This window comes from Myripristis murdjan, chromosome 7 (genome assembly GCF_902150065.1).
Source record: "Myripristis murdjan chromosome 7, fMyrMur1.1, whole genome shotgun sequence".
NCBI lineage: Eukaryota > Metazoa > Chordata > Actinopteri > Holocentriformes > Holocentridae > Myripristis > Myripristis murdjan.
Genome location: NC_043986.1, coordinates 29,044,901 through 29,071,846, shown reverse-complemented (window position 1 = coordinate 29,071,846; position 26,946 = coordinate 29,044,901). Strand labels below are relative to the sequence as shown.

The 26,946-nt window shown below is 41.9% G+C and overlaps 1 protein-coding gene across 1 annotated transcript in view; it reads right to left on the bottom strand.

Moving 5' to 3' along the window:
* Window positions 1-3,092: 3,092 nt before the first annotated feature.
* The window catches only part of LOC115362467 (plexin-B1-like), a 64,912-nt gene continuing 41,058 nt past the window's right edge, over window positions 3,093-26,946 (bottom strand). Inside the window, exons 11-39 of the mRNA XM_030056399.1 lie at window positions 26,725-26,833; window positions 25,474-26,274; window positions 24,093-24,194; window positions 23,369-23,491; window positions 21,800-21,893; window positions 21,282-21,451; window positions 21,010-21,161; window positions 20,778-20,883; window positions 19,971-20,107; window positions 19,561-19,734; window positions 17,973-18,207; window positions 16,855-17,097; window positions 16,071-16,247; window positions 15,669-15,817; window positions 15,226-15,326; window positions 14,587-14,804; window positions 13,282-13,460; window positions 13,104-13,170; window positions 12,093-12,239; window positions 11,516-11,690; window positions 11,272-11,375; window positions 11,026-11,110; window positions 10,429-10,601; window positions 9,471-9,631; window positions 8,274-8,421; window positions 7,376-7,440; window positions 6,556-6,631; window positions 6,254-6,328; window positions 3,093-5,764 (exon numbers count right to left, since the gene is read on the bottom strand). Coding sequence (XP_029912259.1) covers window positions 5,660-5,764; window positions 6,254-6,328; window positions 6,556-6,631; window positions 7,376-7,440; window positions 8,274-8,421; window positions 9,471-9,631; window positions 10,429-10,601; window positions 11,026-11,110; window positions 11,272-11,375; window positions 11,516-11,690; window positions 12,093-12,239; window positions 13,104-13,170; window positions 13,282-13,460; window positions 14,587-14,804; window positions 15,226-15,326; window positions 15,669-15,817; window positions 16,071-16,247; window positions 16,855-17,097; window positions 17,973-18,207; window positions 19,561-19,734; window positions 19,971-20,107; window positions 20,778-20,883; window positions 21,010-21,161; window positions 21,282-21,451; window positions 21,800-21,893; window positions 23,369-23,491; window positions 24,093-24,194; window positions 25,474-26,274; window positions 26,725-26,833 — 4,651 coding nt within the window. The 3' untranslated portion in view covers window positions 3,093-5,659. The remainder of the gene's footprint in view (window positions 5,765-6,253; window positions 6,329-6,555; window positions 6,632-7,375; window positions 7,441-8,273; window positions 8,422-9,470; window positions 9,632-10,428; window positions 10,602-11,025; window positions 11,111-11,271; window positions 11,376-11,515; window positions 11,691-12,092; window positions 12,240-13,103; window positions 13,171-13,281; window positions 13,461-14,586; window positions 14,805-15,225; window positions 15,327-15,668; window positions 15,818-16,070; window positions 16,248-16,854; window positions 17,098-17,972; window positions 18,208-19,560; window positions 19,735-19,970; window positions 20,108-20,777; window positions 20,884-21,009; window positions 21,162-21,281; window positions 21,452-21,799; window positions 21,894-23,368; window positions 23,492-24,092; window positions 24,195-25,473; window positions 26,275-26,724; window positions 26,834-26,946) is intronic.

Sequence of the window (26,946 nt, the reverse complement as noted above, 5' to 3'; positions counted from 1 at the left end):
GGAGGCTGTAGCTTCGTAAGCTGTGTATTCTGGTTTTTGAGAAAAGTCTCTTTGTACGGTATGCTTGTCCGAGTTTCACCTCATTCATGGATATGATGCGGAACAGACAGGAAACTTACAAGCGTACAAAGGCAGGCTTTTCAGGTAGAGTGTGCTCCGTGCACCATTAAGGCTAAGTCATTGTTGCTGCGGCCAGGTTCGATTCCCTTCGCAGCATGTCTTCCCCTGTTTCGACACCTGTCTTTCCTGTCTCTCTCCACTGCACCTATCAGGCAAAACTGAAATGCCCTCATAATAATCTGCAGCTGCAGTGCTGGACAACCACATTGCCAGAATGAGAGGTGATGATGTCTTTATGGGCGGCACAATAAAAAAGTCAACCTTCTCATGATGTCACTCTGCCTTGTAAAAACATCACCACCATACCCACTACAAAGTGGCACCCACAGGATATGCACAAAGCTGTCAGTACGTGCATCTCAATTTCATAAGCAGCACTGAAACTTTTTGCACCAGTCAGACCATCTTGTGGAAACTAACAGGTGTATATTATACATAGTAGACTACAGTATGTTGATAATGTTAGAAAATACTTCTAAACATCAGGCACAATAGGCAATATGTACTGTATTGTTGCATCCTGACATCAGAATATCAATATTTTATTGTCTTCAAAATAGATTTATTACAATTTGGAATGAAATTTTTCATTTATTATTACCCCGTTTCAACTCTGACTCCTGGTTGCTGCTGTAAGAAAATGTACACTGTGTCTTCTGATAGCCCTTATGATTTACTGAAGAATACTGGTCCAGTCTTAAGCTGTAAAGCTTCTGCTGGTTGTTACTATTTTCACATTTCAGTGGGCTGTAATGAGACACTTCCCACAGGAACAGTGAGCATGTGTGTGTGAGTGTGTGCACTTGTATTGAGTGACATCAAAACAGCACCTGCATAAAAAGAAACTAGAATACTGGGTCAGTGGGCGATGAATATCAGATGTTAGAATAATTACTCACTGCAACCCTGGTGAACTTACTCTTTGTTTATCATAATTTTTCTTTTAAATCGATTTTGTTCCTGAAATCATATCATATGATGATAAAAGAAATCTCTGTGAGTGTCAGTGTAATGAAAGGTTTGATCCATGCATCCTCACAGAGCTGTGGCTGCTGACCTGTAGAGGACAACTCCAGGGTAAAGAAGCGAAGTTCACACACACACATGTGAAGAGATTCCTGTAGACGTGCTCACACATGCAGAGCCACACTCTCCCCCTCTGTCTGCCTGACCTTCAGTTTGGCCTCTCTGACCCCCACCCCTCCCCACCCAAAGGTCCATTGAGGTCTTTGAAGGTCTCTGCTGAAAGATTGAAACGTGACCTGCATTCATCCACTGTGACACCGCTGCTAATTTAGAACACAAACACTGGGCCTGTGCAGCCTGTGGTCAGTGGTCACACACACACACACACACACACAGAGACACAATAACCTCCAGAGTAACTGAGGTTTCATGAGATCAATTTTATCACCCTTCATGGACACCAAACAAACAAACAAACACACACACCCACACGCACACGCAAATACACAGATGCCACCCAAGACTCACACCTCTCATGCCAGATCACTAGTGTGACTTCATAGCAATAATATCACCACTTAGAAAAAAAGTGATGATAGTATAGCCATATAGGTTGTCCAAATGACCTCAATTTAAAATCTATGCATGTTACACCACTCATTTGTGCACATCAAAAAAGTGTGTTCTTTAGTATCTGCATTTGTGAGTTTAACTAGTGTTAATCAGTTGAATGACAGGTGCTCATGTTCCCAGATTTACAGGCCACTGAGAGAGAAGATGTCCAAATATGGACTCCTCAGTCTGGCTGGCTGATGACAGGAGGTGCGAAAGCTGTTGGAGTTGGAGCCACGCCAGGGCGCTCATCGCTTTCAACAAGAAGGGGCAGCAGGAAACTTTCACTGACTTTTCATTACAAACTTAGAAATATGGACAGGGTGAACATTTTGCGTCAATACAGACGTCAATAACACTTTAGGGACATTGTTCTTGATTTTTCTTCTCTTGAAATGCCTTGTTGGTATACCTGTATAGTCACAAAGTTATTATTTTTTTTTAATAAACATGTCTACCTACCTATTCGATTGATAGTATAATAACACCATAACAGTAAATGTGTCATCCCCAGTGATGCAGTGTCCCCACAAGCCCAACTGCGGAGATATGAATCATTTTCCAAAGTTTGGTCAGGTTCCAGTCGTATCATGCACAATACATAGACAAACACATGAATTAGTGATGTCGGAGTGATTCTGAAAATGCCAATATACAACATAAGAATTCATCATTTCTCCAAGTTTGATAAGTTATGTCTCACCAGGGTGATGCATGAATGAACCGACTAATGATTCAGTGAAAGTTTGATTTTCTCAACATCTGACCAGTGATGTTTGAGATGTCGTGTGTGAAGGATGGGTAAAAAAAAAAAAAAAAAAAAGGCAGATGCAGTAGAGTGCAGATCTCCACCAGGCGTATCTCCTGCTCCCCAATGCTCGGACCCAGGAGGAAAAGCCATTCTGGTTTTCGCCTATGCGGGCACTGCACGTAGCGTTCATTTTCTGACAATCAACATAAACACTACATGCATTGCACTGCTGTGATCACAGCTGGAGCTCACCTACAACTCTACAATTCACTGTCACACACACATGCAAATTAAATTTTGAATCAATGCAACCATGAGGTACATACAGTCATAGCTGTGGCTGATCGGCCCAGAAGTATATGAGATTAGTTGCAGACAGATACACACACCCAAGAGCAGAAGAACAGCCTTTTTTTGTGAGTACGAGGAGAATATCCAGTGCTCGGAGGCATACGGAGGCATGCCTGCATATCTCTCCTTCTTCAGTGCTGATTTTCAAAGGTGTTGAATCACCTCAACCACGAGAGGTCCTCCTCCAGGCTGCTGCATGGCGGACATAATGATAATAATCCATAATTGCCTCTTTGAGTTTAATAATATTATTGCCTGGAAGAGTCACAGCAAAATACATGCAGACTCAAGCTGACATTTGGACCACTTTATTGCGTCATATTAAGTTGCTGTTAGGCTCATCCTATCAACTGGTTAGAGAACACTATGGTCAGGATTACTTAACAACAGCGTGTATCTACAGGACCGCGGTAAACAAAACATTGGAATTCAGCTTTGCATACACAAGTAAGTAACAAGCAACATGGCAGAGAAAGAACTGATACCTCTATTTTTTCTTTTTTCACTGTACAAGGCAATTTTTGTGAACTATATTCCTTTCTCATAATTTCAGTTCTAAAACAAATGCAAAATGTAAAACAAGAGCTTGAGATAACAGTAACAGCAATAGTAGTACCAGAGTCCTAGAGCATGTCATTCTGAATTTTGACTTGGAGTTAAGTATAACTTTTGTCAACCTGCAAACTTAAAGTAGCAAAGGGGATCAAAACAAACACCAGGAGGCTTTAAACAAAAAAAAAAAAAAAAAAAAGGTTTTCTTGCTGGTACGTTTACCAGCATCGACTCAAACCAGCTAATTGTTTTCATTTTCTCAACCAGGATAGGCACTGCATGATACCAGACCTAACATCCGATTTGACGGATGTCAGGGTATGACCAGTGATATTTTATAACTTTGCAAATACATAACCAAACAACAATATATGCAAGGAAATAAATAAATAATAAATTAAATTGGAAAAACCTAGCAAAAAGACTTTCACATGTGGCACCAGATTAAGAAGAGCAAAAGCGGCGGGGGGAAACCTTTGTTTAACGTTTAAACTGCAATTGCAACTGATTAAAATGACATTTGTGAGATTTTAAGCTTTGACATTTTGCTCAAAGTCCTAAGGGATCAAGAAGACCAAACAAGGCTTTGGCCTGCTACAACACTGTCAGATTCTTGTGTCCATTCAGACATCAAAACATAACACAACTTAAAGCTTAAAAACAGGGGCATAGCTGTTGGTGGTAGCACAACATGTACAGAGTATAGAGTTGTGTAACGAGAAATTGGCAGGTAGCAACCTTGTCAGATATCCGGAAGAAACAACATTCTCCAAAAACCTTCCAAAGTTTGTCCTTAAGCCTGAAGAAAGTACTATGTGTCAATAATATTAAATAGCCTTAGTAAACATTACATTGACTAAATGTAGACATAGATCAGCTGCAGTGTGCGACATCACTGCAGTCAAGTGACCATAGTAATGAGACAAACCTTCATTAGAGTTGATGCTGCATCAGAAAAGAGTAAATCCAACACTGACTTGGCAGAGACAACAGCTAAAAAAGGCTACCTTTGCCTAAAATGTTTTCGCAATAAGATTGTGTTTTTGTAACTGAATGACAATAGGCAATAGTTGTGCGAGAATAGGATTTGTGTTGGTCAATGAGTTGGTAAAATTTCAGTTCATGGTTGTGTCATTAGGACGGATCGATTTTTATGTTTTAGCTACAGGCACTTCAGTCAAACTGTCTTGGGTCATTTTATACTCAACATCTGCGAGACATTATCCCAGACAAGGGACATTCACATAACACAAACAAATAAAAGACAGCCGGTCGAGGAGTATTCAGTGTACTTCATCCTCAACATACTGTAATAACATAAGTACATGAAACGAGTACAAAACACTGCTTTCGTATCTATGAATTAGAATGACAGCTGGCAATGTGAGGCTAAAGAAGGGAAAACAAAGTTGCTACTTGAAATCTGTTTACGTGAAAGACACATCACATACTGTCCAGCAAAAGCTACTTAAACTCTTAGAAAGTAAGACATGGAAGAATGATTCAAGGGATCTGAAGGCAGAATGAACACTGAGTACATCTTTCCTCCTGCTCCTACGAAAGGATCTACAGCACTTTGAAAGTGTCGTCATCTGTTTTTGTCCTCCTGTAGTAAGACTTTGACATGATGTGCTAGAAAACTCCACAGCTGTCACCATCAGGGTTCCAGTCCGCCTTTTCCCTTTTCCTCTTCCTCCTCTTTCGTAGTTTCTCCACCGAACAAACGCCTACAGTATCCATCCCTCAGCCGAAGACTAGTCAGTGTTGTAAACTTGGCACGGGAATGTTCTGTGCAGTCTGTTGAGAAGATCTTCAATCTAATTCCACCGAGAAACAGCCAGAATACAAACAACATTATCGTTTTTTTTTTGTTTTTTTTCATATTTCTCCCTTCTGTTCAAAATAAAGACAGGGGAAGTCCCAAAAATATACGTCACGATTCAGAGGAATGTCTTCCTGCTTCTCCTCAAAGCAGTGTCCTCTTTCTGCTAGAGTCAGGACCTGTGGAAATTTCAAGAAGGGAATCTGATTCCCCTGGAACAGTGCAGCAGGAAACGCTTCCAAAGTCAGCGATCCTCTTGAAATTGTTTATCTCGTTACCAAGTCCATCGTTCACAATGACAGTGTAATCACATGAAGTACAGCAATGTCCCTTTCTCTCCTTTCATTTCACAGTCGTTGCTCCCTATTTGACGTCCTATTTGTCCCTCAAGAAAACCTTCTCTCCTTTCTCCAAGAGTCAGGACAAATCCCCATCTATGTTCCTTTCCTCTAGATCAGTGGTCGCACATATCCAGTCCTTGGGGGTCATAGGTCAGTGACCTTGTTCTCCACAGCAGCGGCTATCTGCTGGAGCCTGTAGCCAAGCTGCATCTTCTGGGCCGTGGGGTCTTCTTCCAGGGCTGTGATGATCTATTAAGATGGACAGAAAGAGTTGGACAGAGCCTCACATGGCAAAATGTGCACAAGAGCCTCCAGAAATGTTTCATGTTCTGAGCTAATCACAGTGCTTCCTTTCCTGGAGGCTTGAAGGAAACTGGGGGGCATTTAAAAATATGTTTGTATATCAGACATTTATTACATATTAAAGCCCCAATTCGCAACTTATGCGATTCCCCAGCAGTCACAAATCACAGTCCATCTTCCATCATTTTTCCATGGGAACCATATCAACTCCACTTCTCTGCGTCTATGCAGAACGAAGACCTTGTCGACGCAAACATTTTGTGACCGCTGGGGTGTTGCACAAATTGTGGATTGGGGCTTTAATATTCATTAACTGTGGTGTATTTACTGTATTCATAATTATTTTTAAATGTATATAGTGCAGAGGGATTGAGCACTACATCATTTCTCATGTTCCATTCATTCCGACCGTTTAGGAATTTCAGTGATACTTACCTGATCATAGTATTTGTTGATATACTTGTACAGCTCATGTAGGGCCACGAGATAGTTGACCTCGCCTGCGTAATTCTGTATGGGGAGAGTGGGATAAGGGCAGAGAGCAGTAAGGGAGTGAGGGGGATTGTAGAAAAACACACTGGTCAGCATTCATTTTTCATGAAACAATGGATTCAGCTTGTTAGGCATCCACCAGGTAGGAAACTTCAAGTATTTCAAGTGTTCAACCTCAGTCTCTGACCTATAAAGTTCTTTTTTGTGTGTGAGTGTGAAACAGGAAAAGAAAGTGGGTAACATACACGAGAGAGTTCTGCTAGAGCAGAGTTCATTTCCTGGTCACTGGCAGAGATGGTCTGACGGATGTCTGCATAATACCTGGAGATGGAGGAGGAAAACAAGAATGAGACAGAGAAGACAGAGAAGCAAGAGAGATAAATAGAGGTTTATGATGTCAGTGCTGGACTGGATTCAGCTAGATATCAGAGGAAAATTATATTCTACTGTTTATGTATTTCCATACATTTAAAGCTACACTAAGCAACTTTGAAACTTGTATCACCAAATGGCAGTGATAGGTAACTTTGAAAATTTCAGACCTCTTAGAAATCCTGTAAGGTGACAGCAATAACCTGCACAGCATGTTTCGCTGAGAAGCTTTATATCAAAGGATATCAAAGGCATGAGGGAGATAAAAGATGGTGTGTAGTGAGTCCAACTCTCTCTTGACAGAGTGCTGCTGACTGCTGTTTAGGAGACAGCTTTGGATTTCACTCGACTCATTGTCTTTTGTAACGCAGTGTCCACTTTCGACATCAGAGTTTGATTTGAGCAAATACAGAAAATCTAACTGGACTTGCAAATGAAAACCTTGTCTAGTGCAGCATTACAAATCACCAGCGTTATCTACAGGGTTTAATGTGCAGCAGACAGTGGTAAGTGTGGCACAGTCTGCTTTCAAACCATCCATGCATGGAAGCCTCGCAGGCTTAGTCTGCCCTCTGTCTGGCACTAACAGATTGTCCCAGGCCTCGCCGCCCCTCCCTTCTCTCGCTCTCTCTGCTTTTCCAGAGTGTGTTTTATGCCTGGGGTCAGTGGGGCGACCGGCTGCCATATTCTCACCTCTCAACCATCTGTTTGTAGCGCGGGATGTCTCTGGCGTACAGCAACTTGTTGATAGGAGAGTCCTGCAGAGGGAAGACAGATGGAAACTCATGTCCACACAAGCACATAAACCAGGTAGAAATAAAGCCCACTAGATTAAACTCTAAGCCGGGAACAAAATAAGGCTTGCGGCACACCAACACAACATGTTCAATGTCTTTACTACCCTACTGGCCAGAAGACCCGTTCTTTTAAAATGGAAACATGCCTCCCTTCCCATGCACAACAGTTGGATCCCATAAATTTTACAGTGCATAACACTTCAAAAGATGAAAATCTCTCTGTGAGGATCCCCAAAGCACTTTCACAACACTTGGAAGCCCATCTAAGATCATATTGATGGTGTCTGTATACCATCTGAAGACTAATGAAACAATCAGGTGGAGCTATATTAATTGACATTAATTAACATTAATTTCAAGTTCTTGTATATCCACTTATGTATCAACTGCTGACCCTGCTTTTGTTGTTGTTTTTTTGTATTTTGAACAGATTGGAATATTATTGGGATGGGTGGGATCAGGAATTGTTATTATAGACTGTCACTTCAAATCAAATTTATGTCTATACAAATTCAATAAATCAAGTAGCTTGTTGGTTCATTACTGGTAGGTCATTACATAATAGGAGAGGGGGTGTTGTAAGGATGCTGTGGAGAATACTGTAAGGTTAAGGCAAATAGAGCTTTTTTTGGCAAAGACAAATAGTGCTGTTCTTATATCATTTTTTTTCTGTTATTGAAGTACTTTAATTCTTTTAATTCTCAACGTCCCTAAAAGTCCCATTCTCATTCCCTTCCTTGTCCAAACCCCTTCCTGACACTGTGCTCTCTGTGTTCTCCATTTTATTAGCTTACCCGTCCCAGTTTGTGGTCAGCGATGGTACAGGAATCCATAAAGGTCTGGGCAATCACTGAGAGCACGGCGTCTACGTGGTCCGAGGCCTGAACGTCAAAGATGAACTGGGGGTTCTTAAGGATATTGATCCAGAACCGTAGCGGTAAACTGGATGGAAAGACAAGGGAATGAACAGCCAAGTACATAAGCCAATAACTTACTTAATACATAAAAGGAAAGTATATTTAAGAGGTTTATAAGGGTACAAGAGTTTCAGAAACTATAGGTGAACCCCAGAATGCCAGAGCGTTCACTGAAAAACCCTTTCATAAAGGGTTCATGAATCCTGGTGGAACGTCCAGGAAACCTTATAGGATATTTTTTGTGAGAAAGTCTAAGGTTGCTTTCCAACCTACAAGTCTGTTTGCATGGTGCGAACTAACAAGTTGTTTGAGACATTAAACCAAAGTGACTCTTTCTTTAAATAAAAAAAAAAAAAAATAAAAAAAATAAAAAAAACATGGACCTGAATGCAGCAGAAAACTAGCAGCCAGCAAAGTACGCTAACTAAGGATGTTATAAGCTATGGTTTGGACCTTAGCGTTTATGATAGTCATCCTCCTTTTGTCTGTGCATCACAGAAAGATGGGAAGATTAACAAAATGGAAAGTGAGATACGGATATAATTCTGATCAGTGATGATAACGGTCTATCACGGTGCCGTCAGAACCCAGTTCCAAAGTAGAGGGCAGCAGTGTCTTCATAACTGCATTACAACCAATAGCAACCAGGCAGAGAAGGTTATAAACTGCTGCTCCAGAATTTGCTTCAAAGCTGAGACCGCCTCCTTCAAAATATCTGGTGTGCACCACGGTTCAGTCAGGGCATTCTCACCAACCCAAACCAAAGGGATAAACAATGGGATTCGACTCAATCAGACTAAACATGGCATATGTGAAAATGACCTAAGGTACTTATTGGACCTTTTGGGGTTCATAAGAACCACTGGCGGAACCATTGTTTTTAATGTTGCTTCTTGATTTTTTTTTTCTTTTTTTTTGTGAGATGTTGTAAAACTATGCCATGTCTATGGCTACTCTTGTGGGCAACATAAGAAGTTCCTATATCATGGGACCAAATCCCATCTTGGCTTCCAACCCACAATTTAAAGAGACAAAAATATCCACATTTTTTGTGAATCGTTATTGGCCAGTCACCTGTTGGTCTTCCAGATGTGAATGGTCTCAGGGTCAGTGATGTTGTGCTGCAGAGCCTGCTCGTCCAACATGTCAAAGAAGTATTTGACAGCCAGGGGGACGGGACGGCTGGTGCTGAGGATCGCTGTGAACAGATCGTCCACAAACTTCTGCAGTGTGCCCTGAGACAGCGCAAGAGAAAGAGCCAGAGAGATGGATAAATGAAGACACAAAGAGAGATGCTTTCATGAAACATAAGATGAAGAGGGCATTAAACTCTTAAACATAAAAATCTTGTTTGTTCTTGTTTCTTGTTCTGCAGTGTAATCTCAGACGGGGAACTACATAAAAAAAACAAACCTTTTTTGTAGTGTGGTTTCCCTCAAAGAGAGAGCATGATCTGTGTGAGTTTTCTTTTTGTCATATCACTTCACACTCATTGCTTCACCTTTTATTCACCTGCCTGTGTATCAACATTGTACAATCCAAAATGTAATACAATGTTAGGTCATGGTGAACTGACCAAAACGTAATCTTATGACATCAATATTCATCAGAGTTTTTCACATTAAAATGACAATAAATAGAGTATACACATTAGCAGTCTGTGTGTTCATGCCCAAATTCCTCATTTGTGTGATATTGGATTATTAATGATGTCTGGACCTTTTTGGGGTCTATACCATTTGTTGTGGGTGTGGCCTGTGGTGAGTCTGTTTTTGGCTACCAAGGTGAGGCTAGTAGCTACACAGTAGAAGTCACAGCAAAGACAACAATGGAGAAAAGAAGGACGATAAGAAAGAGAAGCCAAGCTAACAGTTCAACTACACAGTAAACACACTGCTTCGTCATTGCACATCAGCTATATTTGTTGTCTACTTCTTCCAACTCCTGAGAATGGATGCTGGTTAGCTCAGCCTCGGGATATTTAGTCATCTATAATAATAGTGGTGAGTACCACCCCCTCTGTCTCTGTTACCTTCATGGAGAGCAGTCGTGTGAGGTAGATCTCGGGGATGGCCTTGGCCCTCTCGCCCCCTCTCTCCCTCAGACTGCCCCTCCTGTGCTTGGGCAGCTCGGACTCCTCGCTGGCTTTCACCAGATGCCAAAGCCTCATGCCTCCCTCCTCCCCGTCATCCAGCATGGGGGTCTCTGGTAGAGGTGGGACACTCAGTCAGACCAGTTATCATGGTTTGGAGGGCAAGTCATTTATGTTGACACAGATAAGCTGAAAATTATTTCACTTTATTCATGTCATTTCGTAGCAGATTAAGAGATGATCCAATAAATATGTTTGCATTCAATGGTGTCTCTTATTCAAGCACTGCTACACAGCTCCATGCAAGTCTGTCTATAGGTGAACATTAGTCTTACATGTCTCACCCAAAGGGATACCCATAGTCAAACAGCGACCTCAAGTGGTTATTTAGACCATGTTCACTTGCTAAAGCCATCCTACATGCATACACATTTTCAACTACATTTAGACAAGCAACCACATACACTTACACACATATGACAATGCACAGACATGAATGTGCACATGTATAAGACATATAAAGTGCATGAGACTGACTCTCTCCAGGCATGTAATCATGACTGTCGTGGAGAAGATGTTTGGTGTTCCTGGGAACCAGGGCAACAGTTGCTCCATCAGGGACCTGCACAGCACAAATATATCACAACTTGCACTAGAGAAAATGGATTTGAATGCATGTGTTTCATGAGGCAGGGCTGCATTTAAGTAAATTTGGTTGGTCTTTCAAAAAGCTATCGCAATATGTTTATGCATGCTAGGCTGTGTGGTGTGAGATGCACCAACCTTGTAGTGCTGCAGTGTATTGAGACGCTTCCAAGAGCCTTGCACCACTGATGTCAGGTCCTCATCTGATAGAATGAGGTGACCTGCGACACCTGCACGCCACTCTGGAGGGAAAAATATATACGTGTTTACCTATCTAAAAAAAAAATCCTGTATTTTGCATCTTTTAAGACTACAGATTGAGTTTCATTTTAGGTAAAATCTCTGGCTTCTGCTGAACAAAATTTGTGAAACAAGGACTTACCAAGGTGTAACGAGTCAATGTGTGGCCTCTGGGAGAAGGAGGTTCCCTTCCAGGTTTGTTCCAGAAGTTTCTCTTTCACCTGGGTGATGGTGTCACAGTCCAGGACCTTGGCTGGCACCGTCTGGGTGCTGGCACCACCAGTGGCGCCCACAGCCGGCATCAGGACATTCAAGGTCTGAGTGGATGTATAAGAGGACTGCTTACTGATAGAATATTTTAAAACACATTGTGTACAGATTGGGAGTTTGTGAGCATGACTTGAATTTGTCCTTAGAGGATTACATTCAGGATATATATCATGTTATGAGTTGGTGATTGGTTGCTGAATTCTAAAATGTCATTGTTCCCCAATGGCTCATTTTTGATTGTTCTCCTTTAGGTTTTTTATTTTAAAATGTGAAATACGGGTTTCCTGGGTCTGATTGTTGATACATTCCAACAATGTGTAGTTTCAGCTCATACATAAAAACTAATAGTAAAGTACCCCAAAGTAGTAGAAGTGTGGTTTTCCCTGCGACAATGCCAACACCATGTGTGGGGTGGGGTTAATATATACAGCATCTGTGTGGGTTCTAACCAGCGTGCGATACTCCACGTCCTCTCGTAGCAGCCGGTTGTCGTTCAGGGTGTACTTGGCTTTTCCTGTCACAGCGTCCACAGGTCCCTTGTCCACCTGGTGCTTTATGGCTCTGAACAGCATGTAGAAAGACTCCCCTGCTGATTCCTAGCCAAGCATTAATATGGCAGGTCAATTATGTCCTAACACTACAGAAATGAAGAGTCACAGTTCTGACGGGAGGTTCCCCCCATACCACTGCACAGGCAGGTTGGGGCCAGTGGTTTCAGTGGTTTCAATGGAGAGCTTTGTGTCTCATGTTCTGTATACAGTTTCACGGCTGTGTTCATCTCCAAGTTCTCACTGAAACACTGATTCCAACACAGAAATACCATCCCCAAAAGTATCACTGATGTATCATAAAATAAGATTAAACATTATTGATCCCTGTGGGGAAATTAGGTTTCTGCAGCAGCAAAGTAATAGGTTTCAGCATGGGGGAGAGGCAATGGAATCATCAGAAAGTACACAAATAGAGAAGAAAATAAGCTATAAAACAAGATGGATATGGACAATAAAGCAATAAAATATATATTTAGAAATAACTATGGGGTTATAAAAATGTGCTGACAGTCCCAAAAGACTTGGAGGAGGGAAATATATAATATACCAATATACATGGATCAATTTATAACCATTACAGTTACTTACAGTTGTTACGAGAGATTGTGATTGCACACTTAAATATGCATTTGAATGGATATTTCAACAATATAAATACTGAGTGTAGGTGAAGGGACTATAGCTGTAATCCAAATCTGAAAACAATTCATCAGTAGTAGCCAAGCCCTCCACCCTGTGTTGTTTATAAAGACTGCAGGATTTTCTAACAGTCACTGAGAGGGGAACAACACTGTAGAAAAAGTACAGCATCAAGTGCTGCAACAGGAGCACTTCTTCAATGGTTACACTATTTAGGGTTCACCTTCAATAACTGGTACAGAAAGTCATGTGGAATGCCAAGCTACGTACCCTCAGAAAGGTGAACAGACAAATGGACATCCAGTTTGTCAGGAGCTTCTCGACCACCGATTCAGTTCTAAAAAATAAACGTGCACACTTAATCAAAGGACTAAAACGGCAGCTTCTTAAACCTTTTCATGTACAAAGTAGCAAAAAGATAAACAATAAATTAGGGCTTCCTCCTCACCTCCTGAGCATGAGTTTGGGGTTCTTGGCCACGTACTGCTCCACCAGATCATTGAGCAGCGTCTTCAGGATGTCTGTGAAGTATTCCAGTTTGCCATGCAGGGCTACAGTCAGCAGTGAGGCCACGTAGGCCCGGTCCCTGGGAGAGAATGTCCGCTGGACCTCCAGAGTGTGAATAAACTGAAGGGACAACATGGATAAGATGTGAGTCAAAAGTGTCCACCCTAGTTAGAGAGGCAACTTTTGTGACTGAAGTTTATTCCCAGTGACTAACAAAGCAAGGGTTGACCTTGTTTGCTGTTTGACAAGAAACACAACTAAACCAACCCATGCCCTACTGTCCCTTATCCCACTAATTTAGTGGGATAAGGGACAGTGTTGGGCAGTCAGGCATAACCCTGTAAAACATCACAGGGTTTTAGGAAGTCTTTCAGGAATTTTACCCCAAAAGGCTTGAGATACTATCACCCACTCAAAATATATTTACGCTGAATTTTCAAAATCTACATCCTACTTCCATCCATAACCTCTTTCCTCAGAATTTTACTTTCTCTAGCAAGTTAACTTTCTCTGGGGGGAAATATCTCTACTGCAGGGATGTTACGGAGCAAAGCAAAGCCATGAACTAGGGCTGAACAATCAATCAAAATATTATTGGAATCACAGTATGGCAGAGTCTAATATCCAAATCGCAGCAGTTGCAAATGTATTGATAAAAGGTAAAATCTGTGACAAAACATTGTTGTAAATAAAGTATTGTGATGCTATAGAGATTTCCTAGACTACAGGTTGTATTTTTCTGATACAAGAAATGTTTTTTTCAGAAAAAATGAAAATACATAAATGCATTCCTAGGAAAATTGTGAATCATATTGCAATTGCAATATCTATAAAATTAATCATATTATTATTTATTTTACCATATTGCTCAGTCCTAGGTGAACACTGGTTAACAGTGCTGCTCACATTTCCTAATTAGTCACCCAAAAAGTAATTGATTGATCATGATATTTGAAAGCAAGAGTAGAGTGGGAGTAGCATCTTAAAAAATATTGCTCTCAGGGAGTATGACAGGAAATGAAGTGTTGTATTACTTTTGAAATTAGCAAAAGTAATAAGAGACAAATTGCATGGAAAGATGTGGTGCTGAAAGCAAGTAATAACCACCAAGAAAGCAGGCAATAACCACGCCTTTCCATGTAATAGAAAGGTGTGGTTATGGAATGGTTATGGAATGGATAAATCCAGCACCCTCTTAAACAAGCTCTTTTTAATTGCATTAAAACAACAACATTTGTTGCCTAACCTTGGTGAGAAAGAGTTTACTGTTGAGCAGGTTGGACAGCTGAACCAGCCCCTGCTCCACGGTCTGCCTGCGACTCTCTGGCACATCCAAATCTCGCCTCAGTGGTGACTCCTGGTGGCCGGGGAAGAAAATGCGCTCAGCATAGGCCCGGTAATCCAGAAACGGAATCCCTGAACCCACCAGATCGCTGGACATGTCCATCATCTCTGTCATCAGGTCTGAGGGAGCGGAAAGGGGCAGGAGAACAGGAGAGGTATCAGGGAGGGAGGGAATAGGAAAGTAAGGGCAAAAGAATCAGAAAGGAGGGAGAGGACACAGAGAGGAAGCAGGAGGATGGAAAGAAAAGTGAAAAGAAAAAAGAGGTAAAAATTAAGGATAGCACTATTAATCTGCACACTTCACATAGTCCTAACGTTTATTATGGGTGAGTAGTTTCCACCATGTGCTGGGAAACTGAAAACAATCAGCACACTGTCCCAAAATAGGTAAAATGCCTAAAGACATGCTGATGCAATAAATAAATTTCTACGTTTTTCCATATATACGCCTTATATGGACTTTTTCCTCCTTTTACTGTTGGGGGGGCAGTATGGGGGTTGCTCTAAGTTTTTAAAAAGCACAGAAGCTGCTGGACTGTACCTGTGAACTCCTTCTTGCAGCGGTCTCTCACACTGGTCTCCAGGTTCTCCAGCTGGATCTGGACCTTCTTATAGTCCCTCATGGCCTGTTTGCTCTTCCTCCTGACAAACAAAAGTGATAGACAATCATTTACAAAGACAGATAAAATAGCACTATTCTTACTATTGTTCACTACTCACATTACTGGAAAAAAAATGAGAGAGGAAGTGATAGAAATGACAATGTGCACATGTGCTTGCATTAAATAATAGCTTCAGATATGATTACATCCTAGAAGAGATAGAAGCAGTCATCCAAACATATCAGATACAATATAAGCAGCAATCTGGAACTGAGCATGAAGACCTGCACTGTGAAAGCAGCTTTGTGTTTGTATTTAATGTGTGTGTGTGTGTGTGTGTGTGTGTGTGTGTGTGTGTGTGTGTCAGCGAGTTCATATTCACCTGTATACGAGCACTATGATGAGCACAATGAGAGCCACTATGGAGGCTCCCACCCCGACTCCCACCTGGGCCTCCAGAGGAAACGTGGACTGGGCCTGGCTGTCGTACTGAACTCTGCCTAGGGAGAAGTTCAGGTTTCCCATCTGCACCTGAACGCAACACAGATACACAGACGATACAGGGGAGAGTTTAGTGATGTGGTCAACCAAAAGCTGATCGAAAGTGAATGGAAAACCTTTGTAGCTGTGATTGTAAAGATGCATACAATTTTAGTATGCAATTAAAGAGTATTTTTCTTCTTTGTTTGTTTGTCGGTATACAGTATCTATCACTCTTTTACTCAAACAAGCATCCAGAAGTGCACTGAATTTCACGTCCAGGTTCTCTGTCATGTTAACTCACTGTGAACTCAGGCAGACTGTCCACCCCCTCCTGTTTCCTGCCGGCTGTGACTGAGGGCTGCTGGGCCGGCGGTTCACAGTACAGGTGGTTATGGGTCAGGGTCTTCACCGCGCACAACCCGTCCCCTATCAGAGCCACCACCTCGTCTTTGTAGATGGCCAGGTCTAGATTCTCCCCCTAGACAGGAAAGTGTGAAGTAAAAGTGAAAATGAAGTGCTTATTATTAACAATTGTGGGGTTTTGAAATATCAAAAAGTATTTTTTAAATAGGAAAATGGTTCATCAGCATTAATGCATTATATAATAGCCCTCTAATCACTGACAAAGTGTACAATAGTAAACATTAAGCAAGACCTAAATTGTAAATCACTTTTACAAGAGTTTACTGAGGTTGTGATCAAATGACAGTAAACCATATTTAAAAAACAAATTAGAACACAAAAAGAGAACTGAAAATATTGAGTAAAAAGCAACAAAAATAGGGTACCACAAGATAAAAAGAAGAGGGAAAAAGGGTAATAAAAAAAAGCACATCAAAAAACAGCAAGTCAATAAAAAACAGTTAAAAGAAGCGACTGAAGCTTCTCAAGCAGGTCAGTTCCCAGCCTCAAGGCACTGAGGGCCAAAGTCCAGTCTATTTTTAATCCGGGGTTTCGGATCAAGGATGTAAGGCTGCACACAGGCTCAGCGGTTGCTAAAAGGTCAACAGCGTGGCTCCGAGAAAGAAGAGGAAAGCCTGTGTAATAAAGAAGGAATATATAGATTGTACAGTATTACCACCCACCTCCACAGAGATGATGCTGCCGGGTTTGTGGTGGTACGGTTTGCCAGGGTCATTCTGGTTTAGCGGGTAGAGCACCGGGTTGGGCTCATAGCTGAAGGCTTCGCTGCCGACAGTACTGAAGTCAAAATGGAGGCTGTCAAGCAGGAAGTGAACTTTGACCGTGGCCCTCCTGGCCTCTGGACCCACCGCCGGGGTCGGACACAAGATCAGGGAGGAGCTGCTCACTGTGCAGCGAGACTCGTACTGGAGCCGGTGGAGGAGAGAAAAGCACATTAAGTTTAGAGAAAATTCTGATTAAAATAACAGCGAGAGAGGATAAGAAAGCAGGGAGGGGATCATTTTTAGACTGGCATTTTCTGAAAGGTTGGTATGCTAAGAAACACACAATTAGGGTTGACCAGAGAGAAAGAAGAGGAGCAGTGTGAGAGATTTATAGAGAAAGGGGACAAAATCTTTCCAGCAAATCCATACTGAAAAGTCAATAAAATAGAAAAGAAACTTGTTGGATAGATTTGTCAATATCCTCTTTATATTTAGCTCCACATGATATTTGGGGATTGATGGGATTGATGGGATTTATGTGCAAATGGACTTGAATTATTACATAGTGCCAGTCCAGTTTTAGCTCAATATATAAAAAGCAGTTGAAGAGGTAAAGAAATGCCAAATAGTATTTAGGGAAAAACAATCCACATTTTGCATGTAATATCTAATTTTATTAATTTTACATATAATAAACTAATTTGGAATAGCATTTTTAAAGCAAACTCAAGAGCTGAGCTTCAATGCAAAGACAATAGCTTGGCATACTTCAACTTGAATTACAAGTAGAAAAAAATAACCAGAGTGGTTGCATTTGCAAGGTTAAATTTACTGTTTTATCCTTAGAGATGGCCTAAAGCATGGGAATATGAACATGTTGCTTCTCAACAACTGAGAAAAAACAAGACTCTTATTATTTAATACATGTTTTCTGCAGGCACTTTAACAAGGAGATAAACTACTGACTGTCACAGCATTTGTGTTATTGGCTGATAAATTACATACATAAGAAAACGTATGTCTACAGGATGAGTGTATTTCTCTCTCTCTCTCCAGTTTTGAAACGGTGTTTGTACCTGTTTGACGTGGCACAGTGCACCCTCAGGGCAGCCTGGCTCTGGGACGATCCTCCTCCATCTCTTCAGCGGGCCCTGGTGGTCTTGCCCTCTGCTCAGGTGTCCTCCACTCCTGCCCCCGGTGCTCCTTCTCCTCCTGGGAGGGAGAGTGTCAGGAGGACTGAGGGTGACTCGGATCTTGGGCTCCTGCACCACATCCAGGTTCTGACCCGATACTTTGATGATTCTGCCTCCCCTGGGGACAAAAGTAGAACGACACAAGGAGTTGGACCAAACAGAAGACATTCATATATAAAAGGAGTTAAATATCTGTAAAATTACAGTGCGGTGGTGATCTAATACTGCATTTTCCTAATTCTGGCATCACTCCAAACATCAGAGAGTAGTCGTACTTTTAGTTTTCACTGAAACGTGCAACAAAGGCTTTTTCACTGGCATAATCAACTAACTATTTTTAGATGGTACTCAGCAAGCTAATATATTTGGGTGTATGCATAGGCAAGTCAGGAACGCATGGGGCATTAAAGACACATTCCTTCAGTAGCAGAGGCTGCCAAGGACCAGCTGGGCACCTAGAGAGGTCAGCTTCAAGCTCCGTTATTGAATGCATGGTTGGGGACCATCTGCAATACCTTCATGGACCACCAGGGGACTGTGCCCTTCTTTTTAGCTGTATACAGTGCATTTACCTGTACAGTGATTTTTAGCTGTCTCCCATTCTCCACTGCATTCATTTACTATTGAAAAAACACTAGTCATGTTTTTTTATCGTTGTTTTTGTGCCATTTTTCATGTCAATTTTACAGTTTCTATCCAAAGCCGTCCCAGACTACAAACAGCATATCATGTACCCTTACTTACCATGTAACATTAGAATTGCTTCAAATTTCCTTTTGAGCAAATATCTACTAGAAACACTTGAATGATTTTGTTGTCTGTTCTCATCACTTGGTTGGTGATTTAAACAAAGGGTAATCAAAACCTCAACATATTTCTTTAATATTTTGCTTATCACTTTCAAAACATGAGTAGGTCAGGGCTCCCAGGAATACCTCTGACCTCTTAGCTTAAGCTCATGACCCTAAGCAGGGCACATATACCAACCCCTCTCTTAGGGCAGTGTCTCTGTTTTTGCAGCTGTTCCTTCCTCGCTCATGTGGCCACGTTTCTGTGTCTTCTAATTTGATTGATCATGAAGCAAATTGTGCACTTCATTTTGGGAGAGTACTATGCACCGAAAAGTTCTTCTTCTTCTACTTTAGTATTATTAAATCTAGTTTTTATGTTTTATTTTACCCGTCTTTATTTTTCTTGTCTCTAATTAACTGTCTTTTACATCTTGTTTTTTTTTATCTTCTTAAATTTTACGAAAAAGCACTTTGAATTGTGTTTGAAAGGTGTGATACAAATAAACTTACCTTGCCTATTATAATCCAAACACATTGCAATCATACTCGATGAACATTTTTGAAATCCACTGTGGCAATTGTGGACTCTCTCTCAGTATCACCCAAAGAATTCAATTTTATTTTACATATGAAGTATTTGAAAAACTATTTGAATGTCTTCGCATCGCTTCTATGCCCACCTGAGGAAGCTTTTGGATGGAGCAGCCATAGTGATGTTGGGGTTGGGGGTGTAATGATACACCACGCCCTGTAGGTGGCGTTCTGCCCCTCCAAACCGCACAGTGATGCTGTGCTCTCCTGTTCTGTTGCTGCCTCCGGTCAGACAGCCGATCTGATCCTCCTGGATGTTCAGCCTGGACACAAGAGGAGGGAAACCACTGATAATCGTATGAAAACACAGAGCTTTGAGGACATTTTGAGGAAGCAAGAGAAAATTAGGTTTCATTTTATTTGTTTTCTTCTTTTTTTACCAAATGCATTGCCCTTTTGTATCTATGAACTTTTTTTAAATTATTATTCTTACTGTTTATCTCTACACTGAAGAGGGGTAAATCAGGGACATAATTCATGGTAATTTGGAAACACCTACACAATGCAGGGCACCCCTCCGATCAGGACACTGACTTCACTGGGGTGTCCGGTCCTCAGTCTCTGGCCTCTGATGCTCAGAGCCGTGCCTCCCGCCTTCGGACCTCTCTGGGGGAAGATGCTGCTCAGGACGGGGTCCTGAGGATGGAGAGGGGACAGCAGTGAAACATAATCAATAATCCAATTCTGAGCGAGTGATAAATTGAGAAGATAAAAGAGCTCCACAAATGCCGGTGCACTCAGGGCAACACTGGAAAATTCCCTGATACTGCAGCTGGCCAGCAGAACTCATTTAATTAATTTGTCTTTCACTTTAAACCAGAGCGATGTTTTCGAGCCTGTATTGCTTTTGTTTTGATGTGAATATTGAACTGCACTGGTTCAGTTATGGGGAACTGGTGTTTCATTCACTAGCCAGAAATTTGCTGGAGGAGAGGAGTTTTTCTGAGGTAACCAATCATAGGGCATCAGTGTTTGATGCATTGGTGGATTGTTTAATCCATAATTCACTGTGCGCTCTGTAGCTGTGTCAGATCACAGTTGGATCACATTCTCCAAAAGCAGGTTAGTAAGGACTTTCTTTCAGCACGGGCTGGCCTGATTGTTTTTGACTGCTGCGCATTAATGGAGTCTATGAAAAACTATGACGAAAAAGTCCAACTGCTCTACAAACTAGGTGTGAAAACGCCACTGGAGACATCCCACTTTTCAAGAGCTTGTCTCATTGATCTCTGTAGCCATAAAATCCTGCAGTACCAAGGCAGGGATATTGATGAGTTGTAGATGTCGTTGCTGTTGCTGCATCTACCTGGAAGCTGAAGGTCTGAGCCGACAGTCCGTGTCCTCCTCCCCTCACTTTGACTGAGGCCTGACCGCTCTTCTCTCCTCCACTGCTAGTGGTCTCACACACTATCCTAGAAGAAAAAGATGTAAAATGGACACAATTTGAAAAGAGGGCTGAAAAAGATGGAAAAAGAATATTTCAAAAGTAGTTTTATGTCACAGTATTTCTACTTTTGGTGGGTGTGACATCAACTTGCCTTGAGGACACCTCATATCTGCTGTGGATGACGTTGCAGGGAACGCCAGCGACCGTGACCGAGTTCTGGATGTCTTCAGCCCTCTGGCCAAGGTTAGAGCCTGAGATGGTCAATACTGTCCCTCCCTCTACGGGGCCGGACACCGGGTCCAACTGAGGACAAGAGGTGGGTAGAAAAACACTGGTTTGAAAATGGCTATCATTTATTGATTAATTTCTTTAAAATAAATAAATAAATAAAAAACCTCCCTGAAAGCATCAAAAGGGTCTTACAAAGTGAATGACGGGCGCAGGACAGGTGTGTTTGATCTCATCGGTGCAGGAGCCCTGATAGACACAGCGAGAGGTAGCAGTGCCGCCACACCAAACACAGCCATACTTTGGGTCGGCCGTACGGCATCGGCTGCAGTCGGACCGTCCCACCGAACAGTTGAAGAGAGTCACTGCAGACAGGGGCACATGGGAAAGATAGTTTCTGGTATTTTTTTTTATTTTTATTTTTATTTTATTAGAAAGTAGATCAGCACAATCAGATAAAGTGGGAGAACGCACAACATGTGATTAAGATCGTAAGCTGGAAGGCCACATGACCGTTAAATGCATGTGCCCACTCACACACGTTTTCCCCTCACACACACATACAATACAATCTGAATCCACATTTAGAATTACACTGCGATTCATGGTCTACAAAGCAGGCTACATACTATGCACATATACCTATCCACACACATCTACTTTGTCTCTCAAAGACAAAAAACACACTCAGACACACTAATAACCATCCCCACCATACAGATCCTCCGCGCTGTCAATGAGGAAGTTGTTTTTTCTTCTCACGTTGATCATGGCTTGGTATTCTTCCATCGAGGCTGAATATGCATACTGAAGCAAAAACCAGAGAAAAAAAAAAAAAAAAACAGCATAAAGCACTTTAAAGATTTTGCTTAACGACATATGATTTGGCAAATTGGTAACCATTATGCAAAGCCATGTTTGAGACAATCATTACTAAACACTCATAAAAGCACAAAGGCACATTATTGACAAACTGCGGTTCATTAATTCTGAAATGTATTGTGTCACTGGCTTATTGGTGTTATGTGCTGTTGGCTGTGGCCCTGCTGTCTGCTGATGGATTTTATTGGTCACTGCTAATCAGACCTGTGCCAAATGGTATTTGTTAAGAATTCTTAGCAATTACTCAGACTTGCTTAGAGTTGCCACATGGATGGGTTTTACTGCGTCAGGATGATTCACATAGTCTCAAGTAAGTTGTTATTCACACAAATTAATAGTTAAAGGGGAATAATGCCCATTTTCAGCAGGAAAACATTTCTCTCTCTAGCCAATGGGGAGTGCTGTGATCACAGCCAAAGTAGTTGAAGCGATTCCAGAGCTAAATTGCCAGTTCCAGGTGGTCAGGTCAGATGAGCCGCTTTATGTTCCACGGATGCTAATTTGGCACGCCTCCTTTTCAGGAGAATAGACCTTTTTCACAGCAGCCATTTTGACATGAAATCGCAGGTTCACACAGGTGTTGCTGATGATGTTAATGAAGGTTTGGTTCCATTTCAGTGCAGCAGAGCCTTCCCAATGAACCAGCATCAACAACAGCAGGCTTAAATGGAACAAAACCTCAATTAATGTCATTCGAAACACCTGTGTTAACCCTGCTATTTCAAGTCAAAATGGCTGCTGCGAAGAAGGTCTATTCACAGCTGAAGACCTGAAAGTAAACTGAGAGCCAGGTAATTGTCAAGTGTTGACTGTGTTGTAAAAGAAGAGCAATAACGCACCAAGAATCTCATGGTTTACCATTTTAATAAATTTGAAGTACTCTCCTCTCCTACTGAGCGTGGCAAACTCCTCCCATCTGAGACACTAAGCAGGATAAACTAAGGGCCCGTTTACACATACACAGGTATTTTTAACAACAGAGACATTTCCCTTAGTTTGTGCCCTTCTTTTACACGCAAACGGCGAATTCGCCTCTGAAAACGATTCTCTCTAAAAATTCCGGCCAGACTGGAGATTTAGGAAAACTCCCGTTTCACGTTTGCATGTAAACTGAGAAAAACAGAGTTTTAACATTATGCACCCGCATACAGGTTGATGTAAACGAAAACTTTTTTGAAAACTATGCTGTGTGCACAATGTTATTTTGGAAAACAGAGAGAGGAAAATATTTGTTTCTCAAAATACCTGACTATGTGTAAACGTAGCCTAAATAGTAAGAATTTCTTTACTAATGCTCTCCAACACGTCTGTTCTTAGGAGACAAAAAGACATACTGCCAAGCCTGAACAGCACAACCTCCATGCTTAAGCACATCGAGATCCACTGAGATATTTCCTGACCTGGTGCAGCTGGCAGGTGATAAAGAAGACTGACGGCCGCGCGGCGTCGGCCTCCACGGCAGCATCCACCACCACGGAGTGATTCTCAATGTCCAACACGCACTCGTAGTCCAAATCCTTATCCTGAATGTGGACACACATACGTACACACACACAGAGACATGCAGATAACACAATCAAGAAGGGTATTTCATCCATGTTGCCGCAGCATAGACAGACTAGACAGCATCTAGTTTTTATCAATGTCAAGAATTTCTGAAAAAAATTATCAAAAGTCCTCGCATATTGATGCCCCTTTTGATATGACAGTGGAAATCATCTAAGATACAAGACAGTAATAGTAATATCTTTGTCTGGACTCGTTTTGAAAGAATTTCTCCAAGCTCACAAATCATAGAAATTAAATGCTTAGTCCATTAGTCACCTTAGCCAGTTTGTGATCAGCTATTATCACCATATTCATGTCTGTTCCTCCAGTACATAGCTCTGTCCAGTGTTAACACTAACACTTTAGCATGCATTATGTTGAGTGCTACTAATGACATTAATTAAGGTTCTGTTCCATTACAATGCAGCAGAAACTTAACTAATGTCATTAGTAACACCTGTGCTGACCCTGCTATTTTGAGTCAAAAGGGCTGCTGTGAAAAAGGTCAAACTCCCTAAAAGGCAGCATTATGATGTACCACTACCCAGACAGAGGGCTGCGGGGTGGTTGTGTTACCTGAAACAGGTTCAGGTGTTGTCCCACCAGAGTGATCTTCCTCTCCACATTGACCGGGAGGAGAGAGGAACCCTGCACTTTCTCCACACACGGACACTCCTGCTAAAACATTATCATCCATTATAAGATATATTGAGACAAACAGCAAGAGAAAATGAGGTCATCCTACATATTTCTAGAGCCGATCCTATCATACTGTCATATCGAGCATGACCTTTGAAAACAGGTACTGCAAGTGAATTTACTTTCAAAAATTAATCCGTCTATTGTGAGATATGCACCACTACACCATCACACTCCCCAAAATCTCAGAAACTAGAGACTCAGAATACAAGGAAAAAAATTAATAAAATGCAAAAATGATTTAAAAAAAAAAAAAAAAGTAAAACATACGGAAAAAGCAAACTAGAAAAAAAACTTCATGCTGATTATAACAAAGACAAAATATATTACTGTGATGTTAACACTGGATACAATGGATGGAAATTCTCACTAGCGAATGGAAGATTTTTTTTTTCACTCTGTAAGATTATTTTTCTACACTGGAATTTGAATGAAGCTAATGGAAATGATGTGGAGGGGGCGCTGAGAAGACCGTCCAGGTTAAAGACTTAGCAAAGGACCATACCAGTGATTTTTTGGCTCATTTGCCACAATTTACCCACATTTTATAGTGCAACAAACCATTTTGCAAAACTTGAGGGTGGTACTAAAGATTTCAGAATATATAATCAAAATACCTCAATTTTCAACCCCCACCTTATAATGTTCTGCTTCTGTGGCCAACAAAGTCGTCACCATACATAAACCATGGAACTGATAATTGGCTGTGTAAGGCAAATGTTTCCACAGGGACTATTTTCTGGCAGAGAAAGTGTTTCACTCTGCCCAATTTCAAGTCATCAAAAAAAAAAAAAAACAGTGCTGCTGCTTTTAGGAAAACTAATGTGGACGACTTTATCACAGTGATGGAATACTGATGTGAAGAAAGTTTTAAGGCTCTGGAAGTTCATTTTCATGTAGTAGTGCAATAAATGGAAACATTGACTTGATAAAAGGGAGGATTATATTAGAGGTCTGAAATTCAACTGCTTGCATCATATGCAAAATCACTGGTATGGTCCTTTAAACATGTTTATTTCATCCCACAGGGCTTTCATATTGAGTCTGTGTTGATCATTGGCCTTTCTAGTTTCTGTGGTACAGCTCACATTTCATTGTTAAGTATGAATCGGTAGCCATTATAGATGTCCTACCACTTTTGATCTATTCTCAGTTTATAATGAGGGACTTTCCAAACAATTCCACACATGGGTGGAGCAGCAGTGACGGAAAACAGCAGGACTTCTACAACGGCTACACGCATAGCTTCTCCACTCACCAGCAACTTAGAATCAGTCGAGGAATCTGATTGGTAGTTTGCTGCCGAGTCAGGGTTAGGGTCAGTGTTAGGGGAGTGTGTATAGGTGAACGAATTTTCACTGCCGTCTGCTACAGATGGGACTGTTACAGAGAGAGGCGGTGTGTCCACCTCCACCTCTGTCTCTGTCTCTCCCTCTATCTTCTCCCACTCCTTCATCCAGACCGCCGAGTCGTTCTCCTCGGAGCGAGCCAGAGGAATTCCCTGCTTATCGTCCACGAGCAGGGCCGTCTCGCTGGAGGTGCTTGAGCTTACGCCAGAGGAGGAACCCCCAGCTTCACCGGACGGTTCCAGAGGACCGAGGTCGGAGTCAGTTTGGCTGACGGTGCTGCTGGGTAACGTCATCCTGGGAGACACACCAGAGACGTCCAAGGATTTCGTCTCAATTACCAGATCATCACCAGCGCTGCTGTGCTCTGCAGAGGCTGTGGTGGTGCTGACATCTCCCAGTGAAGTTGCCTCCCTGCCTTGCGTGGTCACCTGCATGTGTGTGGTGGTGGCCTGGGTGGGCAGGCTGACATAGGGGGAGGTCCTGGCCAGAGGAGGGGGTGAGGTAGCTGCAGCAGTGGACTCCGGGGTGGTGGAGGGTGTCACTGTGGTTGGGACAGCTGCTATTGTAGGAGCAGGAGGCTTTGTGGGTGGTGGTTGGGTCGCTCTTGTTGTTGTTGCTGTTGTTGTTGTTGTTGTAGCAGCCACAACAGTGGGAGGTAAAGGGGTCGGTTTTCTGGTTGGTGGTGTGGTGGTGGGTGCTGGCGGTTTGAACTTGAGGATGGAATAGCGGACAATGAGCAAGTAAGGAGAGGCAGAGGGAAGACAAGGGAAGAGGGAGAGGAGTCAGGGTAAAACAGAAGGGTACATGATGCAACAGTGATGCAACAAATTAAAATAAATAAATAAATAAACTAAATTAAAAAAATACAAAATGGAACACAAAAACAGAAAATGGAACGCAACACCACACACACACACCTAACAGACTATATACACAGACTAGTATGCACAGCATGGTAGAGTAAAATAAACACAAGCTTCTCAGCAAAGCAAATCTATGTAGTGGTTTCAAATAATGTTACACCCATTCAAGCACCCTCAGTAAATCCCTAACACCCGAGCCTCTATCTGCACCCTGACACCATTCCTCTCCTGAGGTGCTCCTGAGCGACCTCTCAGGGCTTCAGAAACCTCTGCTCTCCGGACCTGACGTGAACTCACATTCTGGTTGTAGATGGTGACTCCTCGGTCGCACGTGTGTTTGTGTGTGCACACGTGTTGGTGAACACACCAGTTACATCCCCAGCGACTGCTGACACAGCCTTGGCACCTGGTACAAGAACACAATGACTGATTAAAGGAAGCAAGAAAAACGTAACCAAAACTTCACTGGAATATTCCTGTTGCACTCCTCAGTAGGAAGTTCATACTAATCTTATCGTA